Source organism: Silene latifolia, chromosome 5 (genome assembly GCF_048544455.1).
Source record: "Silene latifolia isolate original U9 population chromosome 5, ASM4854445v1, whole genome shotgun sequence".
Taxonomy (NCBI): Eukaryota; Viridiplantae; Streptophyta; class Magnoliopsida; order Caryophyllales; family Caryophyllaceae; genus Silene; species Silene latifolia.
Window position 1 is genome coordinate 1,898,933 of NC_133530.1, and position 19,681 is coordinate 1,918,613.

The window sequence follows — 19,681 nt, forward strand, 5'->3', positions numbered from 1 at the left end:
AATAAAACTCAAAAACATTACTATAAGTTTAGTTAAATTTGAGTTTTGACGAAAAAAATATTAAAATCTAACTTATAAATTTTAATATGCTCGAAAAAAATACAAATATGCTCAAAAACAAATAAAGTTTGAGTAAATAATCTCAAAAAAATACATATATGCTCAAAAAACAAAAAAGTTGGAGGTAGTACATCCGATGTATGTTCCTTTTTCTCACCGGATTGCATCTTGTTAATATCAAACGGTTCACGATTTATGCAAGAAAATAAAGGTTTAATAGGGTGTAGAGGGGAAAATATTATTAAATGAATTGTGAGAGTAAATGGAGAGAAAGAAATGGAGAGGATCTTAATTGACATTAATAGTGTTCACTTTTTTTTTGTACAAAAAAATTAATATCACTGATAAATAAACTGAAGTGGCTCATATTTAACGTCTATTGTTATATAGTTTGATTAAAAATTATGAACTTATTACGATGATCCAATATTATATATTGACAATGATGTTAATATTGCATCATTTTGCCATTTTTTCATGATGTTCTCTTTGAAGGTGAAACTCACTTAAAATTGTACTTATGAAAAATTCGAACATGAGAATCTTAGTATAAGAAATAAAAATGAATAAGTTAATGAGTTACTCCTCAAACGTCAAGATCGATTGTGAAAAACCATCCACCCCCTTTTATTTGGATTATACTAGTGTTTATGTTAGCTTAATTAAGCTACGATAAATCTTGTTTGTGATAGTTACAAGCTTGTGACCTCTCACAATCCTCTTTCCAGTAAAAGGTCATAAACTTGTGATAGAAAGTGTCCGTCACTAATGAGAATTTGTGATTAAGCTAATTTAGAGTACAAAGTAAGGTAGGCTAAGCATCATTAGTTGATTTGATTACGTACTTATTGTATTAAATTAAATAAAGCCGTTATTATTTCACTTAATCTCGACTTTTGAAAGAGAGGAGCAGGCAAGTCGTACTCATTCCCTTTTGCGTCTTTCATCGCCGTCATTCCAACTACACGTCCACACATTATTCTATCTTCATATTCGTATAAAAGGGTTGGACAAATTAAATTAAGCTATGTGGCTTTGGCTCTCAATTAACAATAGGTCTTAGTATAGACGGGTGGAGCGAACAGACGGGTAAAGACCTCTAATAAAATGGGTAGGGGGGACAAGGTGGGGCACCCTCCATGTGCTTCTCACTTTATGACAAATGGATATTTTGTGAGGGGAAATGGTATCCGTCTATACGTATAGACGGATAGTGTCCGTCTATAATGAGAATTTGTGCTCAATTAAAATATGTGGCTTTGGGTCCTACAATAAAATGGCTAATGTTTAGGTGCAAATTTACGGTACCTTATAAATTTAAAATCGGTTTATCCGTCTTAATTTAAAATGTTTTAAGTAGTGTCAATGATATAAAAGTTAAATGTTAAGGGAATAACAAAAAACTCAGTTAATAGATCCTACAATCAGTTGTATGCTCTAGAACTCGAGCTATATAATAAAGTTTTCGAGTTTTGTTTTAAAGGAGTCGAGTTATACCATAAAATTTCTGAATTCACTCACTTAAACATAATAAAAAATTAACTTTAAGAAAGCTCAATAAAATTACACATAAACTCGATAAGATATAACTTGGTTGTATGATGTTATTGTACCTGTTAAGATTATAGAAGGGAGAGGAATGCATAAGGGAGAATTGTATTATTGAGTTGATGTTGTTGTTTTACATCGATATGTTGAGGTATTTATAATATCTCCCAATATAATAGCAAACCCTAACCCTAATGGCAAACTCTAATCGTAGCCGGGCCTAGTATATGCCCAATCTCCTAATACCCTCCCGCAATCGTAAAGGCAGTAAATAGTACGAACTTTACGATTGGAGAAATACAAAGAAAATATAAAAAGAAAAAATGAATAAAACGGAAAGTATGAGTTAATTTGCAGGAACCCTAATCGAACCTGACAAATTTCAATAAAACGGAAAATTATCCGTCAATGTCAAGATTTGGAGAACGTTAAGCTTTTCGAACTCCAAACAAACAATTAAAGTACCACCTTAAACGAAGTAAAGACGATTAATCAAATTTCAAAGAAAAAGAAAGAAATCTCACGGCAGAACTTCTTGTTTTCCTTTTTTTTTTTCTTTTTTTTAATGAAAATTAAAATTAAACTAATCTTTGTTATTAGATCAACGGAAAAACTCCCGCCGGTGGGTGTTTTACATTATTGACCCACCGGCGAGGTAGCGGAAATTTGTTTTAGGCCTCAAGAGCGTAAGGCTCTGATACCATGTTAAGATTATAGAAGGGAGAGGAATGCATAAGGGAGAATTGTATTATTGAGTTGATGTTGTTGTTTTACATCGATATGGTGAGGTATTTATAATACCTCCCAATATAATACTCCCTCCTATCCACCGTTTTTTTCCCATATGAAAAGGGCACAAAGTTTAAGGGTTGGAGTATTATAATGGTTAAAGTACAAAAGTGGGGTTGAGATATTGTTGAAGGGTAGTGGTAATTAGTAATAAAGCAAATACAATTAAGACTTAATAAAGCAAGTGCACTTTTTGTTAGTACTAATTATTTTCCCAATTAATACCTGTTGGAATTACTCCAAAACAGCATACAACTTTAACAACTACACTAATTAAGTTACAATAATTAATAAAAATACATTCATTTTTTTTGGAGACATGCCTCCAATTAATAAAATTACATTGTTTGTTTCAAACTAAGTACCGAAAACAGAAATTACATTAATTAAGTTACAATGATTAACAAAATGAGACGATTTTTTTTGTGATTCATGGACTTGATTTGTCTTGGGGTTTCTTCCTCCTCTTCAACCAAGTTGGTTGTCCTTGAAGCATAACCATAAGTGTCAAAGTCTAGTTACTTGGATGCAAGTTGCCATAATTAGAATTTTGGCACCAATATTCAAAGATTTTTGGCACCAATATTCAAAAATTTCAAACAAACATTTCATTTCGGCGCCAAATTTATGTTCAAAGATTGTGCAAAGTTAGATGGGTATATAAAGTATAGGTAGATCATTTATTACATCCAAACAAAAACAAACTTTCATTTACTCCAAAGAAACAAAAACAAACTTTCAATAAATGAAGATAAAGAATCTCACAAATGCAGAAAGGTCAAGAATATCACAGATTTTTTTTGGAAAGATGTACGGATGGAAAACCAAAACATGGAACAATGTCAGAAATAGCATTACAATTTGGGGTTTGCAGGAAGACAATCACAAACATATGGAATATAGCAAGGAAACAAGATATAAAGAGCCAAGCAATCAATGTCAACAAAGCAAACTTAAAGGCGAAATATGGCTCACGGATGCAAGTTTGACCTTTGAAAAGCTTGAACGACTTGACATGCTTAAGAGGACAACACGGGGAAGAAGTTGGAGCAGGTTTGGGTGTAAGTCAGTCAACAATAAGCAGATGGGTAAAAGCAGATTTAATAGACTCTCATACTAATGCAATCAAGCCAGTTTTGTGACAACAACATACTTGCTAGATTAGTTTATTGTCTTGAACATTTGCATTATGATCATGTGACTAAAAAATTTACTTTCAAAGATCAAGGTAATGTTATTCACATAGATGAGAAATGGTTTTTCATAACCAAACCTTCTCAAAGATTTTATGTAGGTAAAAATGAAAAAAGACCACATAGAACATGTCAATCAAAGAGATTCATTACCAAAGTTATGTTTATGTGTGCTGTTGCAAGACCCAAATATGGGCCTAATCAGGAAATTATTTGTGATGGGAAATTGGGTTGTTGGCCATTTGTAATGGAGGTACCAGCTCAGAGGAAATCAAAAAACAGATGTGCAGGAACATTAGAAACCAAGTGTATTGAGTCAATCTCAAAGCAAGTTACTAAGGATATGTTAATCAATCAAGTGATTCCAGCAATTAAAGCTCAATGGCCTTCTACTTGCAGCAAGCACATTCTCATACAACAGGATAATGCAAGACCACACATTAACAACAAAGATGCAGATTTTAGAAGGGCAGGAACAGAAGATGGGTGGAATATTGAGTTCACTCATCAACCACCAAATTCCCCAGATTTAAATGTACTGGACTTGGGTTTTTTTAGAGCTATTCAGTCACTCCAACAAAAGAAAAAGTCTAAAGTAGTAAAAGATCTTGTTGACAATACCATGAAAGCATTTGAAGAGTTGGAAGTCAAAAAACTCAACTATGTGTTCATCACATTGCAAGCATGTATGTTAGAAATTATGAAGCTTAAAGGTGGGAATGACTATCCTCTGCCTCATATGCACAAGTCTAAACTAGCAGCTGCTGGTTTACTACCCGACTATTTGAATGCTGACATAGAAATGGTGAAGGATTGCGTAAGATATGTACAGAATGTTGGGGATGCAAGTTCTATAAGTGAGTTAGTAGAATCACTAGGTAGTCTAGGTAACAGTTCAGAAATAGGGGAAGCAAGTTGCAGTAATGACCCAACAGGTGACATCGAGCCTGTTGGTAGCCTTACTGAGGATTATGGTGTTACTAATGCAAACGGTCTTACTAATGTAATGCAGGTTGAAGATGATGCAGACCATGTATGAAGTACAGTAGAATCAGATGGACGTGACACATTTTGCAGCAAGAATGAAGCAGTCAATTTCACAAGTGAAAAGCAATGATCCATCAAAATCAAGTAAAACAACAAGTATTTTGAATCGTATTTTGAACTTTGCACAATGTTTTTTATGTCATTTGGAACTTCCAGATCAATGAAACGTTAATGGCATTACTGCATTTATAGTACGACTTCAACAACATTTACGATTATTGATCAGGCAACACAATCCATGCATAGCCTCATCACAATCACTTGTGGTGGCGTAATGCATGGATTATCTTGGCAAAGTAGTGCCCTCAAAATTGTCATTGGGCACTACAAGTGAAAATTAAGAGGAAAAAACAGAAAATTCTCGCAATAATCATCACCAGTCCATCTAAAAACAACAAAAAAGAAAAGGAAACAGAAATAGACCTTCCTAGCATTCCCACAATCCAGATCTTCCGTTATCTGGTCCTGCATGCACGTTTCAGGAACCCACTCATCAAGTTCCCCATACGAATCAGGTACAAAATCTTGTGAATCAGGGACAGGAACCGATTCTTCAGGGAAACCAACAGAATCTTCAGGGAAACCAACAGAATCAAGCGCAGAACGAAATATTGGAAATATTTTTGAAAGCTCGGTCAAAAACCAAAGTTGATTTTCAGGACTTTCACGCCTCGCAATCATCTTCTTCAATCGCCTCTCAGAATCAAGCCTTAAAAACTCCGCCATTTCTTCCCTTGCTTTTTCATCATCGTCTTCTCCCAAGATCTCCGACTTCACATGATTTCTCTTCTCCCCATCATAATCTTCACCAACACCATCAAATTCAACAGTAGAGTTGTTGAACAAACATGGACCTTCTTCAATTTCTGAGTAGTAACAACTCAGATCTGGAGTTATATTAGCAAGGACATCAATTTTATCGCGATTATGAAAATAAGACATCGACATGACGCTAGTTTGATTCGATGAGAATAACAGAAAGGGGAGATCAGAAAAGAAAGGAGAGATCAGAAATGAAAGGGGAGATCAGAAAGGGAGGAGAGAATTTGTGAAAATGGCGGAAGGGAGATAGTGAAAATGGCGGAAGAGAGAGAGGGTGAGATAGGATTAGGGTTTCTGGTGGGGGGGTTTAAAAAGGCGCGAGAGATTAGTGGGTTGGGTTAGTGGGGTAATTAGTTTGGCTGGGTTAATTGGGTCTGCTAATTTTGTTGATTTGGGTTAAGTTGGTGTTGAATTGTTGGGTTAATATGGGGCATAGTGTGTAAATATAAAAACATAACAAGGGTATTGTGGTAACTTTACAACAAAAAAACTTTCCAATTATGGAAATAGGGAACAAAACCTGAATATTCCGTTTTAGGAAAAAGGGAACAAAACCATGGATAGGAGGGAGTAGCAAACCCTAACCCTAATGGCAAGCTCTAATCGTAGCCGGGCCTAATATAGGCCCAATCTCCTAATAGTACCACTGAAGGTATAATATTATTTGTGCAAAAAACTTGTCTCATTTTATTTAAGTAAGTGTTTCTTTTGATCTTAAGTCAGATATTAATAGTATATTATTACTGTTTTAAGAGAGATCAACTAATTATAAAATCACAGTTGTCAAGTTTAAGATGGATCACATACAGTTGTTTGTGGATAATATGTTTTACCGTTAAATGTTATTTATAAAGACGTTGTACACATAGAATTATAAGACACGAACCCATGTTTTACTATTTCACTCAAACATTTAATATTCCTTTATCAACAGCTAGTTAAAATGTTAAATTTAGTTGAAAATGTGTTAAAAAAAAACATGATATTGAATAGTTTGGAAATTGTGGTAAATAATCAATTTTTTGTTTAAAAATGCCTAATACAAACATATTGTAATTTGTAAATCATCTATCTTTGTAATATTTCAGCGTGAACAACGGTTTCATATTCTTAGTTCAAACCGCCTTACACAAGTCTAACCGTGTTACAATCATCAAAGAATCAACATAAAGTTTTGATGTATTTCTCCTGGACTTTTAGTTGCTTATTATGCTTAACTGGAAAAGGACTCGAGAAGTCAAGGCCATATTCCTTGTAGGCCCATGATTGAAGTTGGGCCATACCCAACTCTTTCTAACTAGGCCCAACCTTTTCCCATGTACTAGCTTTTGTCAATGTTCCAAATTAACGTCTGTTTTTAATTGATTTCTATGTAAAATCATAATTAAAAGGCAATTATATTCTGAATTCACTTTAGAGAAATAACAATATTAGTTCTGCTTGTTGAAGTAGAAATAGAGCAATTCCTTCTGTCGTATATTCCTCCACAGCATTTTTATACTCCTTCGTATTCACTGTATTCTTTTCCTTTCTTTTTTGCACAAGGAATAAGAAACCGATTTTGGACCACACAAAACACAATACTCTACGTGTAATTTAATTTGGACCACACAAATCAACCCAAAAAACGAAATAGGGAAGAAACACAAATAATCCGAATAAGAAAATAGGGAAGAAAATGGTGAATATGAAGGAGTAATATTGTATGAGCAGTCCTTAAATCTCAGAATGAGTGGTTTATCCGTCGTGAGTTGTCAAAGAGACCTGTTGTTGTTGGGTTGACATCCTGTGTTGAGGTTGTTACTTGTTAGCAAGAACTTTATTTTAAAAGTTCATCTATTGCATTCAAAAGTTTATTCTTATTTTTAAGAACTAAGTTCTATCTAAAAACATTATATGAAGTTTATCCATTGTGATCGAAAATTATTACTTCCTCTGTTTCAGGGATATGTTTACACCTCTTTTATTTTGTGAGGGGTAAATAAAGGAAATGTAAACATATCACTGGAACGGAGGGAGTATATATTGGGTTCGGTGTAATATCACTTGGCATTAAAGAACTTTATATCAAGTTCTTCTATTGTGTTATTGCTCTTGGATTTAAAACCCGCTTTTTTGAGTGTATATGGGTTATTCAATTTGTGATTTTCCATTAATCTTTTGGCTCGGGGGTGGGTGGGGTAATGTATTATCCTTTTATGAGGATAATAAATTATGGGGTAAATAATTACTCTCATACCAAACTAGAAAAAACACCTTAATGTTATTATTGTATTCATTTCCCTTCTTTTCTCTCAATCTTAAATTCGTACCAAACAGAGTAAAAAGTTAATTATCTTATTTTTTTTTTTAACTTAGTGTAATTAAAATCGTATAAACTCAATTATTTTTTTTATATTTTATTCTTCACTTACATGTACTCTACTTCAAATCATATAGGTTCTGTTTGGTAGTCAGCAGATTATTATTAGCAGAAGCAGATTGGTCAAGCATATTATAAATGATAGATTGGTTGACAGGTTTGACTAGTATATGTCAGCTAACAATTTTTTTTATTTTTATTTTTAAAAAAAAATACCCAAGATTTAGGCATCGTTTGGTTGCCACTAGAAATGTGGGGGAATTCAAAAATCCCATGAATTGGAAAAAATGAAGATGTTTGGTTACCCAAAATCCCATGATTTTCGTTTTTTTAGGAATTGCAAACTCCTCCATAATGGAGGAGTTTGATTACCTAGGTTCCCCTAGGTAGTTTGAAATTCCTATGTCCATTCAATTCCTACATGTCAACCAAACGGTTTTTTAATAATTCACATGAATTACCTAATTCACGTGTTTTTGAAATTAACAAGAGATTAACTCCGCCATGACAACCAAACCACACCTTAATGATTGGATGTTTTGTCCTACAGTTTCCAAAGGTTTTGGAGGAGCAAACGCGTGCTTTAGTAATAGTCAACTCTTCAAAACTTCAAGATTAGCTTAATCACAAGAAATAACTCATAACAACCATCCATTCAACAACAACATAGACAATCAAGATTCACTTGACTCTTAAGTCTTAAGTCTTATACATCCACAACTTTCCACATTAGATCCAACCTCCCTAAGTAATACTTCACATTACATCCTTTCTTTACATTTATTTTTATCTTAATATTTGTACATATTTTATATTTGTATCTTATACTCCCTTTAATTCACGACATTCTTTTATCTATATTTTAGATGTGGATTTTTAAGATCTCGCTTACAAACGGGTCAACCATTCGGATTGAGGTCGGTCAATTTTGGGTTGGGACGAGTTTGGGTCAAGCCGGTAATTTCGAGTTCAGGTTATTTTTCGGATTAACTATTACAAAGTTATTTATGAATAATAATCATTCGGCTCGAGTTTTGAGTTCAGATATTGATTCTAGTCATTTGATTCAGATCAATTTTTCAGATATTGCATACAACTTTTAAGAATATTATTTTAAAAATGTTTCCTAAAAAGAAAAAGAGAAGAAAAAATTATGCTAAAAATGTCAAATAAAAAAAATTACTTTATTTAGAATTTCCATATTTTTTTTATTTTTATTTATCAAATTTCAATTTTTTGTAGAAAATATTTACTTACTTTATTTACATTTTTCATATATTATTTTATCTTGCATTTGTCCATTTATTTTCATATCTAATTTCTATTATCACTTTCAATTTTTTATTTTATTTTTTAAACGTAGTTGCTCCCTTGTTTACATTTTATTTTTTAATATTTTAATTTTAAAATCTTATTTTAAAAAGAAAGAGGAAGAGGCACGGTGTTCGGATCAATTGCCTCATCTCACGTACTCGAGTAAATTCCCTTTTCCTTAGGCCTTTTTTTGCAATTTCCCACCTTTCTTTTTCACAAACCCTAATTTTTCCCCTCTTTCTTTCTCTCTCTTCAACGCCTCCGTTTCTCTCTCCATTTCTCCTTAATTCTTCACTTACCCTTTTTTCTACTACTCTTTCCGACTTGATTCGATCTTTAAACCCTAAGGTACGTTAATTAAAATTCAATCTTTCTTCAATCTAAAGTTTCTTCATGTTTTTCCCCTTTTCTTTGAATTCATAATCTTTGATTCTGGAAAAATCACGCAAATCGAGTTAAAAACTGTGGAATTTTGTTGGGTATATGTTGAATTTTTGATCTGGGTTTGTTTGATTTGATTTTGAATCAGGGTTTTGAGCAGATCTGAGATTTGGGGATTTTTCTGATTTTTCTAGGGTTTGTTGTTGTGTAATTTGTGTTGAATGATTAGGGTTGTTGGATTTGTGTGTAATTCCAAAACCCTAATTCTAAAATTGGAATCTTTGGTGATTTTCTGAAGAATCTAGGGTTTTGAAGGGAATCTATTAATTTAGGTTTTTGGATAAGAAAAAGGGGTTATCTTTATGGCTCCTGGTACATCAGGAGCTGAAGAGCTGCCTAGGGTTAAGCATAAATGGAGTGAAAATAGTAAAGTTTATACTCGAAAGATTCATAGAAATCCCAAAAATATTAACCCGAGTAATAATTGGGTAATTGAGAAGTGTCAAGGTGAAACAAGTAACGTGACCGCTGTCGAAAGTAATGGTGGTGAACCGGAATATGTCGTTAATGGGACGATAAATGTCGATTCTGAAAATAAAACTGAAAGAAAGAATGAGTGTGTTATTGAGGAGGTGCCTATTGATGTGAATAGCGGTAAGGGCGTGCCCTCGACAGCTGATAATAACGTTGGAACGAGCGTTGAGCGTATTGTTGAGGAGGTGCCTGATAATAACGTTGGAACGAGCGTTGAGCGTATTGTTGAGGAGTTGCCTGTTAATAACGTTGGAACGAGTGTTGAATGTGTTGTAGAGGAGGTGCCTGACTGTGAGGAGATTATTAAGGATGTCCCCTTGACGACAGATAAGACCGTTGAGACGAACCATGAGAGTATTGTTGAGGATGTTGAGGAGGTTCCTGATATGCTTGTCGATGAGAATGTCATTAAGAAGGTACAAAATTGCGAGACCAGTGTGAATGTCACTCAGGAGTTGCCGAATAATGACAGTGATATTGAGGAGGTACAAAATTGCGAGACCAGTGTCCAGGAGGTGGGGCCCCACGAAGAGAATAATATCGAGGAGGGGCCCCACAATGAGAATAATAATGAGGAGCAGGAGCAGGAGGTGGTGCCAGAGAAGACCTATTCACCAAAGACGGTTAATGAAGATGCAAAGTCGTTGCAATCCCAGCAAAGTCCATTCCGTGGAGAGGCAGCAAAGTTGTCTGAGGATTCAAGCCATAATCGTGTTGAGGAGGCAGTACCTAATGGGCATGATGATCGTGAGGGAAATTTCGAGAATGGAGTTGTGAGAGAAGAGAGATCAATGGTTACTCAAGTAGAAGATAGGTTGAATATTAATGTGTCAGCAGCTAAATCAAGGGAAGAAGTTAGGGATTTAAAGAGGAAGTTGGAAGGTGAGCTTGATCAAGTTCGGAAAATGGCAAGAAAGCTTGAAGCTAAAGAGACTCAGCTTAGTAATGTCGGTTTTGATGGTGGTATGTTCCTTGAGGCTCCTTCTGTTGGGAGGTTACATTTTCCGGTCAATGGTGGGTCGAATAATAATAATGGTATTAGTAATATGAGAGGGCCTTTGGAAATGGGTTCTGCTAGTTATAGTCACCCGAGGCCCTTTGGGGAACTGTCAGTTGCTGTGACGAGTAACAGTTATCATGGGACTGGCGAAATGTCTCATGAGAAAGAAAAGAGGACACCCAAGGCGAACCAGTTCTATAGAAATTCGGACTTTTTGTTGGGTAAGGAGAAGCTCCCCCCTGCTGACAACAATAGGAAGGCTAAGTCAAGTGGAGGAGGTAGGAGACATGGGGGCGGAGGCGGGGGCGGAGAATTTGATACGGGATTGGGATTTGATAAGAAGTTTCATAAGAAATGCAATGAATTGCTTCAGAAGCTTAGGAACCACAAACATGGATGGGTGTTTAATCAGCCTGTTGATGTGAATAGGCTTGGTCTTCATGATTATTTCGACATAATTAAGCATCCCATGGATCTGGGTACCGTGAAGACTAGGTTGACGAGCAATTGGTACAAGACTCCTAGGGAGTTTGCGGAAGACGTGAGACTTACGTTTCGTAATGCCATGACTTATAATCCAGAGGGTCAGGATGTTCATATCATGGCAAAAGAACTCCTTAGGATATTTCAAGAGAAGTGGCCTGCTATCGAGGCGGATTATGACCGTAGGATGAGATATGAAATGTTTCGTGATTTGGGGACACCCACACCAACTTCGAGGAAACAATCATATGGCCCGATACGTATGCCGTTACCTCCACCTCCAATTCTTCATCCTCCTCCCTTCCATGATTCCAGAAACCTTGAAAGGTCAAAATCGATGCCTGTCAGACCCGAGCCAAGGCCTAAGCCTACTCCTCCAGTAAGGACACCGGCTCCAAAGAAACCTAAGGCCAAAGATCCCAACAAAAGGGAAATGACCTTTGATGAGAAACAAAAGCTTAGCACTAATCTCCAAGGCTTGCCTTCGGAGAAACTCGATGTCATTGTTCAGATCATTAAGAAGAGAAGTTCAGCTCTCTCACAGCACGATGATGAGATTGAAGTAGACATCGATAGTGTTGATACTGAGACACTTTGGGAGTTAGATAGGTTTGTAACCAACTACAAGAAGAGTCTTAGTAAGCATAAGAGAAAAGCCGAGATTGCTATGCAAGCTAGAGCAGCTGCTGCCCAAGCTATTCCTGAAACAGTGAGCTTTCTATTGTTTGAAAAATTTTATCGCTCCTCATTTTCGTGGTTTTTTTTTTTCCTGTTTCGTGATCTGTATTTCTGTTTATTTCAGGCGCCACCAGCTCCTGCAAACCCGGAAGCACCTAGGGAGGAGAAAGCAGGTAAATGCACCGATGCTTAAACTCCGTAGAGTGTCTTGTGTGATACTGTGGTGTATTATAATATTTGGGATATAATACTAATTCGTAATCGTATTAGTTTTATGGACTAACATGTTATATTAACGTTATTTCATTTTTAATTAATTGTTTTGTGCATATATTGTCGTAGATGAAGGAACTGCTGCCACATCACCTCATGTTCAGCAACAGAGGCAAAGTGAGAACGCTAGCGATTCAAGTAGCTCAAGCAGTTCAAGCAGCGATTCTGGTTCCTCTTCAAGCGGTAACTCCTCAACTATGTGTAAAACTAGTATCTGCTTAACAATGGAGAGACAGATCAATTAATCTCGACTTCTATCGTGTCATATTGCAGATTCAGATAGCAGTAGCTCTTCTGATTCCGAGTCAGATAATTGACATGGAATCTGAATGCTTTCTTTGAGAGTATAAGGTGGGTGATAAAGCTTCAATTGCAACTCATCTCACATGTTTCCTTTTCTTCTCTTCCTTGCTGTATAAAATATCTATGTTCCTGTCAACAATAACAAATTACGCTAGTGCTCTAAGGCCGCAAATGTACACACCGTTCTGTATTTTAAACACATTGGTTTCTAGAGCTGTTCATAGACCGCTCCTTGTAAATAAGTGTATCGGTAATGCTTTTTCAAAAATTTACGTAGGCCTGACCTGCTAACCAGTCCCGCATATCTTCACATCTAGTTATAGTTTTGATAATTATATTCCTGTAGTTCATAGCGCTCTTATGTTGTTGACCTGACACGATCCTTGCTCTTGCAGCGTTAGATAGGTAGAAGCAAATAGTATGGACCGGATGTTGGATTGCTTGAATGATGATGATATTATGGCTTTGCTATTCCCGGCGCTTAGCTTGGCTTGCCATCATTGAAATCTCAGCATAATCTCGATGGCTCCTTAATACATAGAATTGTACCAGTCTTTTTTTTCATTCACGGGTTTTTATGATACTGCGTGGCAATTGTACAATTTTTGCCGGATGCTACTCAGATTTGTGCTGTAAGAATATGCATTAGGGAACCATGGAGTTACTTGTCATGGCGTATATATAGGGTGCTCCAACTTGCTGTAGGTGACGATAATGGATGGCGTTTCTCAAAATCGTCAAAGTAGGGTTAGCTTTGTATAGTTTTTGTTTAGGTGAAACTTGTTAGATTTGTCCAAATGTTTTTCTGCTTGTATAACCACCATTAGAGATTCATTTTGCATTCGTTCTATTGCCCTTGATTGATCAAATTCCGAGTGAAATCGGTTTGTGTGATTTCGTAACTACTTTCTGCTATTGTTCGCGTTGGCAATGTGGTGACTTGTTAACTAGCGGTGGTACTCATGGCCGAGGTTAAATGTTCCATCTATATCATTGTTCAGAGCTCGTCTATTAAACGCAGTTCTACTTACTATTGAGCGGATATGGTAAAGCATTCTGTATAACCGGTTAATCCGTCTTAAACGATCTTGGACATTCGTATGACCGAAGCACTTTGATCCATCCTATATCAGATTCAGATTTGTAAACAAAAACCGTACATATTCGACACATATTACTGTAAAAACTCGACAAAACTAGTGTTTAATCCACTTTTATTGACATTGCCGAGGCGAAACAGCACACATAACAGCATCTCACTGTTTTGGTAAATGCAAAATAATAAAACCAAGTTCCAGGCAAAAATTGTTATGGTTCATAACTTCGGGCGGACTGAAAACTTCCCGTTTTTACCCCTAAAGACTAAACTGTATCACAGCTTCATTCTTTTGCACTCGCGTTCTTGACGAATTCAATGCCCTTGTCGATGGACTCCTTGAGCTCAGGAATGAGCTTTTCCAATGCTTTCGTCTCATACTCCGAAAGTGAACCCAGACCCATGATTTCTTCCACACCGTTCTTCCCTAGCCTCACCTGTAGGCATTGGTTAAAAGTTTAGGCTTTGCTATATCGTGTAAAAAGGAAAAGAACGACAATTACGAAATATTAACAGATGTTGCCAAAGAAAACAGAAAACATAGGGGGAAAAAAGAACTGTATGTCGGAAACTTTAGTGAGATTAAGTAACATCATCAATGGTAGATCGAGAGTAGTAATAGTTCACCTTTGAGGCAAAGAACGGAAGTTCAGTGATATCTGACTGCACATACGAGCACTCCACGACATCTGGGACACCATTGAGACCCTTTAGGCAAGCATCAGCAAATACGGCTCCAGCAAAACTGCAAACATAGTACGTTTTCATCAGTATGAATCACACGTGTAGTGAACAGTTTCGTGATGTAGAATCTGTTAACAGCATGAGCAAGAAAACCGCAAAGGAAACAGTTTACTACTCTTTTTTCAGAACAGATTTTATGGGTTTAAGTGATTTCAACACAAGAATGTCAGAGCTCATAAGACAAAATGAAATCAGCACTTACGCCATGGAAAGTGTTGCAGAACCTTTCCCAGCCTTCGCATTGACAACTTCAGTTCCACCATCTTGTGTTCTACGTGTGAGCCCCTCAATGTCTCGTCCTGCCAAATTGGCTTGTGGCGTCGCCTATAGCACATAATAGTTGCATTTAATACGGATTAACGATAGAGATAAAACTAGGGCAACGAAATTTTGTCTTTGTGATTTCATAGGAATGAACTAGAAGATCACGAGAAGAATTTAGTCAAAACTACAAGCACTACCTGGGAAAACAATGGGAGAATTGTTTTGCCAGCGTGTCCTCCAACGACAGGAACGAGAACACCTGCAGGCAAGAAAATATTTACTTCGTGAATACTAGCCAGAAATGATAAATGAAACTACTACAAAAACATTCAGCGAGTCATGTAAGAGACGTTTTTATATCTGAGAATGTGAGATCGGTTAATGCGTTGCTCTCAAATGTGACAGACTCGCATGTGACAATCTCGTATATGTCAATCTCGTATATGTTTTTTTTCTGTAAAATATTTAAGTAGTCTATGACAACTCTAAATATGAACCGTTCGGTGGAAATCTTTACCTTCAGGACGAATGCCAGCCACCTGAGCATAGAAAGCCTTGGCTCTAAGAACATCCAACGTGGTAACCCCAAACAACCTCTTGGGATCATAAGCTCCTGCATTTTTCAAAACTTCGGCGGCGATAGGTACTGTGGAGTTCACAGGATTGCTGATCATGTTGATCAGAGCCTGTTTCACAACAATGCATGTAGGGTCAGCCATTATGAATTTAATTGTCATCAGAATGACGAGATGCATAATTAGTTAAATTGAAGGTAGGTACTTACATTAGGACAATACTTGGCGATTCTTTCAACAAGACCTTTCACAATGCCGGCATTGATAGCAAATAGGTCATCACGTGTCATACCAGGCTTCCTAGGGACACCAGCTGGGATGATGACAACATCTGATCCTTCAAGTGCCTTGTCCAAATCATCATACTTATCGTACCCAATAACCTGTGGAAATTGCAAATTGTTATCAAAAAGTACGACACTACAATCCAACAAAGGAAGACAGCAGTGAAACTCACACACAAAAAACTTTCTTGGAACAAAACTACACCAACCGGAACATCAATTACATATGAACAAACACAAGCAATACAAACCAAACCATTGTTCGACAAAATGAGTGATCTGCAATAACATTCCAACAAAAGAATAGAAACGAATGAAACATACCAGACAAAGAGAACGTATAGCAAGATTAAAACTTTAAACAACCACAGATAAAAATCCATGATATAAAGCATCTAGCTTTACACTGCCAAAAAACAGGAGATGGATTACGATAAGTGAAGGACAGCATCTCCTATTATCCTTCTCGCACATTGGAAATTCGGTTACACAAAAAAGATCTAAACATTCTGTTCTGAAACAATTATCTAACCTACACGTGCTCTGTAAACCTACTCATTACGCCAAAGATCATAACTTTATCACATAAAACACATCGTTAGCCAAGAAATAACAATCCAAAATACCTATTAGAGAAATAATTCAGAATCTAATTCTAATACGGAGTATAATAAAACTCCAAAATCCACAAACAATACCCAAAGATCAAATTTTATTGACAAAAATCACACATAAATACTATAATTACAAAAACAAAAAAAAAAAAAAAAAAAAAAAGAGGAATCACATTGAACCCAAAGATCAGAACTTTATCACAAAAAAACACCTACCACAAATTCAATTACCTAACGAAAACTCAAAAAATCGTACAAGACATCTAGAACAGAAACCCGTAAGTAAAACACAAAGATTGAACCTTTGTAACATAAATCCACCCAAAACTGAAATAATTCAAAATGGCAACATGAGTAATGACATTGAACCTAAATATCACAACTTTGTCACAAAAACCTCCAAACTAATCACCAAAACATCCAACAGCAATAACTCAGAATCTAACATAGTAAAACTTCAAAACCCACAAACACCACACAAAGATAAAATCTTTTTACCACAAATCAGACTAAAACTGCAATAGTCCCTCCGTCACAGTCATTTGTTTACCATTGATTAAAAATACCCCTCACAAATAATATAAAAGGTAAACAAATGATAGGACGGAGGGAGTAATTCATACAAAATTGAATGAACAACACATAATCCAATCTAATAAAGCTTTAAAAAACACAAATAAAATCCAAAGATCAAATCTTTTAACAACAAATCACACCCAAATGTCCAAAACTACAACAATTCAGAACCCAATCTAAAAAACATCAGAAACCAACCAATGAAACAGAAGATCAAGTCTTTTGTACTACAAATCACACCCAAAACTTCACTAATCCTCACCACCAAAAACAACAACATTACCCCAGTGCCTCAATGGCTCCCGCAAATTGTGAGGTAAGGACGGTCGGATGTACGCAGCCTTAACCTTTTGTTAGAAACACAAAGAGGCTATTTCCGAATGACCCAAGATGAAAATTACGTCGAGAACTACACTAATTCTCACCCAATCTAATAAAACTTCAAAACCCGCAATTGAAACACAAAAATCAAATCGTTTGAACATAAATCACACAAAACTGAAATAATTCACAGAATCAAATCAAATAAACATAAAAAATCAACAATAAAACACAAAGTTCAAATCATTTTAACATAAATCACACCAAAAACTGCAATTTTACATAAAAACATGAAGATCATACATAAAAATCAAATCTTTTTACCACAAATCACACCCAAAACTACAATAATTCAGAATCAAACCTAATAAAACTTCAGAATCCACAAAAAAAAACACAAGGATCAATTTTTTTTAACATAAATCGCAAAAAACTGCAATAATTCACAGAATGCAATCCAATAAACATCAAAACCCAACAAATAAAGCACAAAGATCAAATCTTTTAACCATAATCACACTAAAAACTGCAATATTTCACAAAAAAATGAAGATCATACATAACAAGACACAAAGATCGAATCTTTTAACCATAAATCTTACAAAAAACTGCAAAAAATTCAAAAAAAAAAAAACAGAAATCAACCTGAGCTCTGGTAGGAATATGGCTAACATCAGCAGCAACACCAGGAGTACCAGCAAGATCAAAAAGAGAAAGCGTAGAAACAAGTGGATTAGTCTTCATTAACAAAGATAAAGGCTGTCCAATACCACCAGCTGCACCCAAGATTGTAACTTTACGTTCTGGGCTTGAACTTGACGAGAATGCCCTTGTTGATAAGGGTGTTGCTGATCCATATGAGGATTTCTTAAGGGCATTTTGGGCAGATCTGAACAATTGGGTCCTCATGTTTGATGGGTTTGAGATGAGATTGACGGAGGAGGCGAGAAAAGAGTGAGTGAATGAGAAGAGAAGGAGAGATGTGAAGGGAGGTTGGTTGTGTATTAAAGAAGGGTTTCGGATTTGGATTTGATTGATATTTTAATGGTGAGATGTGGAGGAGTGAAAGTGTCTTTGAGATGCCATCGACCATCTAGTTTTTTCGCCATTAAAAAAATATTTGTCGGTCCGGTCCTGATTGGATACATTTCAATTTGATCTCTTATGTCCACGAAATATTGTGACCGGTCTGTGATACGGTCCAACTCAAAATAAGTACAAATTACATTTGTTAGTCATCTCGGTCCGGTCTAAATCCAGTAAAAAAAACGTATCTAAAGGATCTTGGTCGGGTCCAAGGATAGTCTTGGGATGTAGGGTTCTTCAATCTTTAGGTTTACTTGTTCGGTCCGATCTGGTTCTGAATCGTTGAACATCCTAACTAGGGAGTGATATTGATACGAGGCAATTGCTCTGGTTTTTGGCCTGTGAATGAGAATACTGAGAAAAGATAGCTTGTGAACAGTTGGAGCTCACCTCGATCAAGTCTCGATTTAAATACCTGACGAATTGAGTTGGGTTAACGTTAGTTCAGTTCCAAAAGCTCGCGAGCGGCTCAAACATGAGTGATTACTGATTAGATAATCATTTTCTCCCCATATCAAATGTCTTATTGATTTGTTTTATTCATTCGTATAACCTTTGAATCTCAAGTTTTAAAAAATGTGAAAGGAAAGAAACAAAAGTTTAGCATTATAGAGAAGCTCGAGAAAAACTCCAAATTAGCTTGAAATCAGTTGGAATTTGGGATAAACTCGCAATCTTGATAACGAGCTTGATTTCTTCCGGCTTGGCGAGCTCGATTTTTACTTCATAAGTAAAGGTTGTAATAGACTTTAGATCATTGTCACTCTAAATGGATACATGGTCCTCCAAATATATCACAGCGGAATAAAATGTGGTTTCTTGTAAACAATGATCATTTAATTTAGAGTTTTTTGTAAATAACCCCCATATATGTTCCTCTTTTTACAAATAACCCCCTTATATGTCCATTTTTTGTAATAACCACCTTAATTTCTACTTAATTCAAAAATTAACACCCAAACTAAATTACGATGACGATTTTTATAAAACACGATCTAATTACGACATTTCGACTTTAATTTAACTAAACTACCCTTAATAATTACACTCACCCAACCCACACCCTCCTCCCTCACTCATTCAAATCATTCATTCATTCATCCCCAAATTCATCTCCAAATTACAATTTCTTCGGGTAACTTGCCTTTTTTAGGCCAAAATTTCTCAATCCATCAACTTCAAATTTGTACTTCAATTCTGTAGAATGGAGTCATTTTTAGAATCCCAATATAAAGGTAATATAGGAAATGAAGAACATGAAGAAGACGAAGAAGAAGAACAAGTGCAGAATTACTCAAGATTATTGAAATATAAGTCAGTACCAAGCTCATTGT

General features: G+C 35.8%; 3 protein-coding genes across 4 annotated transcripts; 2 read left to right on the forward strand and 1 right to left on the reverse strand.

The window, feature by feature from the left end:
• Positions 1–3,756: 3,756 nt before the first annotated feature.
• LOC141657936 (uncharacterized) lies at positions 3,757–4,629 on the forward strand. Its single transcript, XM_074465328.1, has one exon. The coding sequence runs from the start codon at positions 3,757–3,759 to the stop codon at positions 4,627–4,629; it is 873 nt and encodes a 290-aa protein (XP_074321429.1).
• Positions 4,630–9,273: 4,644 nt separating this feature from the next.
• Positions 9,274–13,668, forward strand: LOC141656346 (uncharacterized). 2 transcript variants are annotated; one of them, XM_074463205.1, is made up of 6 exons: positions 9,274–9,483; positions 9,665–12,242; positions 12,336–12,384; positions 12,554–12,667; positions 12,758–12,835; positions 13,183–13,668. In XM_074463205.1, exons 2-5 carry the CDS (start codon positions 9,879–9,881, stop codon positions 12,799–12,801), a joined length of 2,571 nt encoding a protein of 856 aa, XP_074319306.1. In that variant the 5' UTR covers positions 9,274–9,483; positions 9,665–9,878; the 3' UTR covers positions 12,802–12,835; positions 13,183–13,668. The 2 variants fall into 2 exon arrangements, with proteins under 2 accessions (XP_074319306.1, XP_074319307.1); XM_074463206.1 differs by having other exon boundaries at positions 9,274–12,242.
• A 316-nt stretch (positions 13,669–13,984) lies between these two features.
• On the reverse strand, positions 13,985–18,347 carry LOC141656347 (malate dehydrogenase, mitochondrial-like). Its single transcript, XM_074463207.1, has 7 exons — positions 17,907–18,347; positions 15,676–15,849; positions 15,409–15,577; positions 15,089–15,150; positions 14,830–14,951; positions 14,511–14,628; positions 13,985–14,320 (listed from the first exon to the last, which is right to left on the reverse strand). The coding sequence occupies exons 1-7, from the start codon at positions 18,168–18,170 to the stop codon at positions 14,168–14,170; spliced, it is 1,062 nt and encodes a 353-aa protein (XP_074319308.1). The 5' UTR covers positions 18,171–18,347; the 3' UTR covers positions 13,985–14,167.
• Between the last annotated feature and the right edge of the window lie 1,334 nt (positions 18,348–19,681).

Coding starts and splice junctions, on each gene's coding strand:
- LOC141657936 (XM_074465328.1), top strand. CDS start 3,757: ATGTGTGCTGTTGCAAGACCCAAATATGGGCCTAATCAGGAAATTATT.
- LOC141656346 (XM_074463206.1), top strand. CDS start 9,879: ATGGCTCCTGGTACATCAGGAGCTGAAGAGCTGCCTAGGGTTAAGCAT. Junction 12,385..12,553: donor ACCTAGGGAGGAGAAAGCAG/GTAAATGCACCG, acceptor ATATTGTCGTAG/ATGAAGGAACTGCTGCCACA. Junction 12,668..12,757: donor TTCTGGTTCCTCTTCAAGCG/GTAACTCCTCAA, acceptor GTCATATTGCAG/ATTCAGATAGCAGTAGCTCT.
- LOC141656347 (XM_074463207.1), bottom strand. CDS start 18,170: ATGAGGACCCAATTGTTCAGATCTGCCCAAAATGCCCTTAAGAAATCC. Junction 14,952..15,088: donor TTCTCCCATTGTTTTCCCAG/GTAGTGCTTGTA, acceptor TATGTGCTATAG/GCGACGCCACAAGCCAATTT. Junction 14,629..14,829: donor TCTGCAACACTTTCCATGGC/GTAAGTGCTGAT, acceptor CTATGTTTGCAG/TTTTGCTGGAGCCGTATTTG.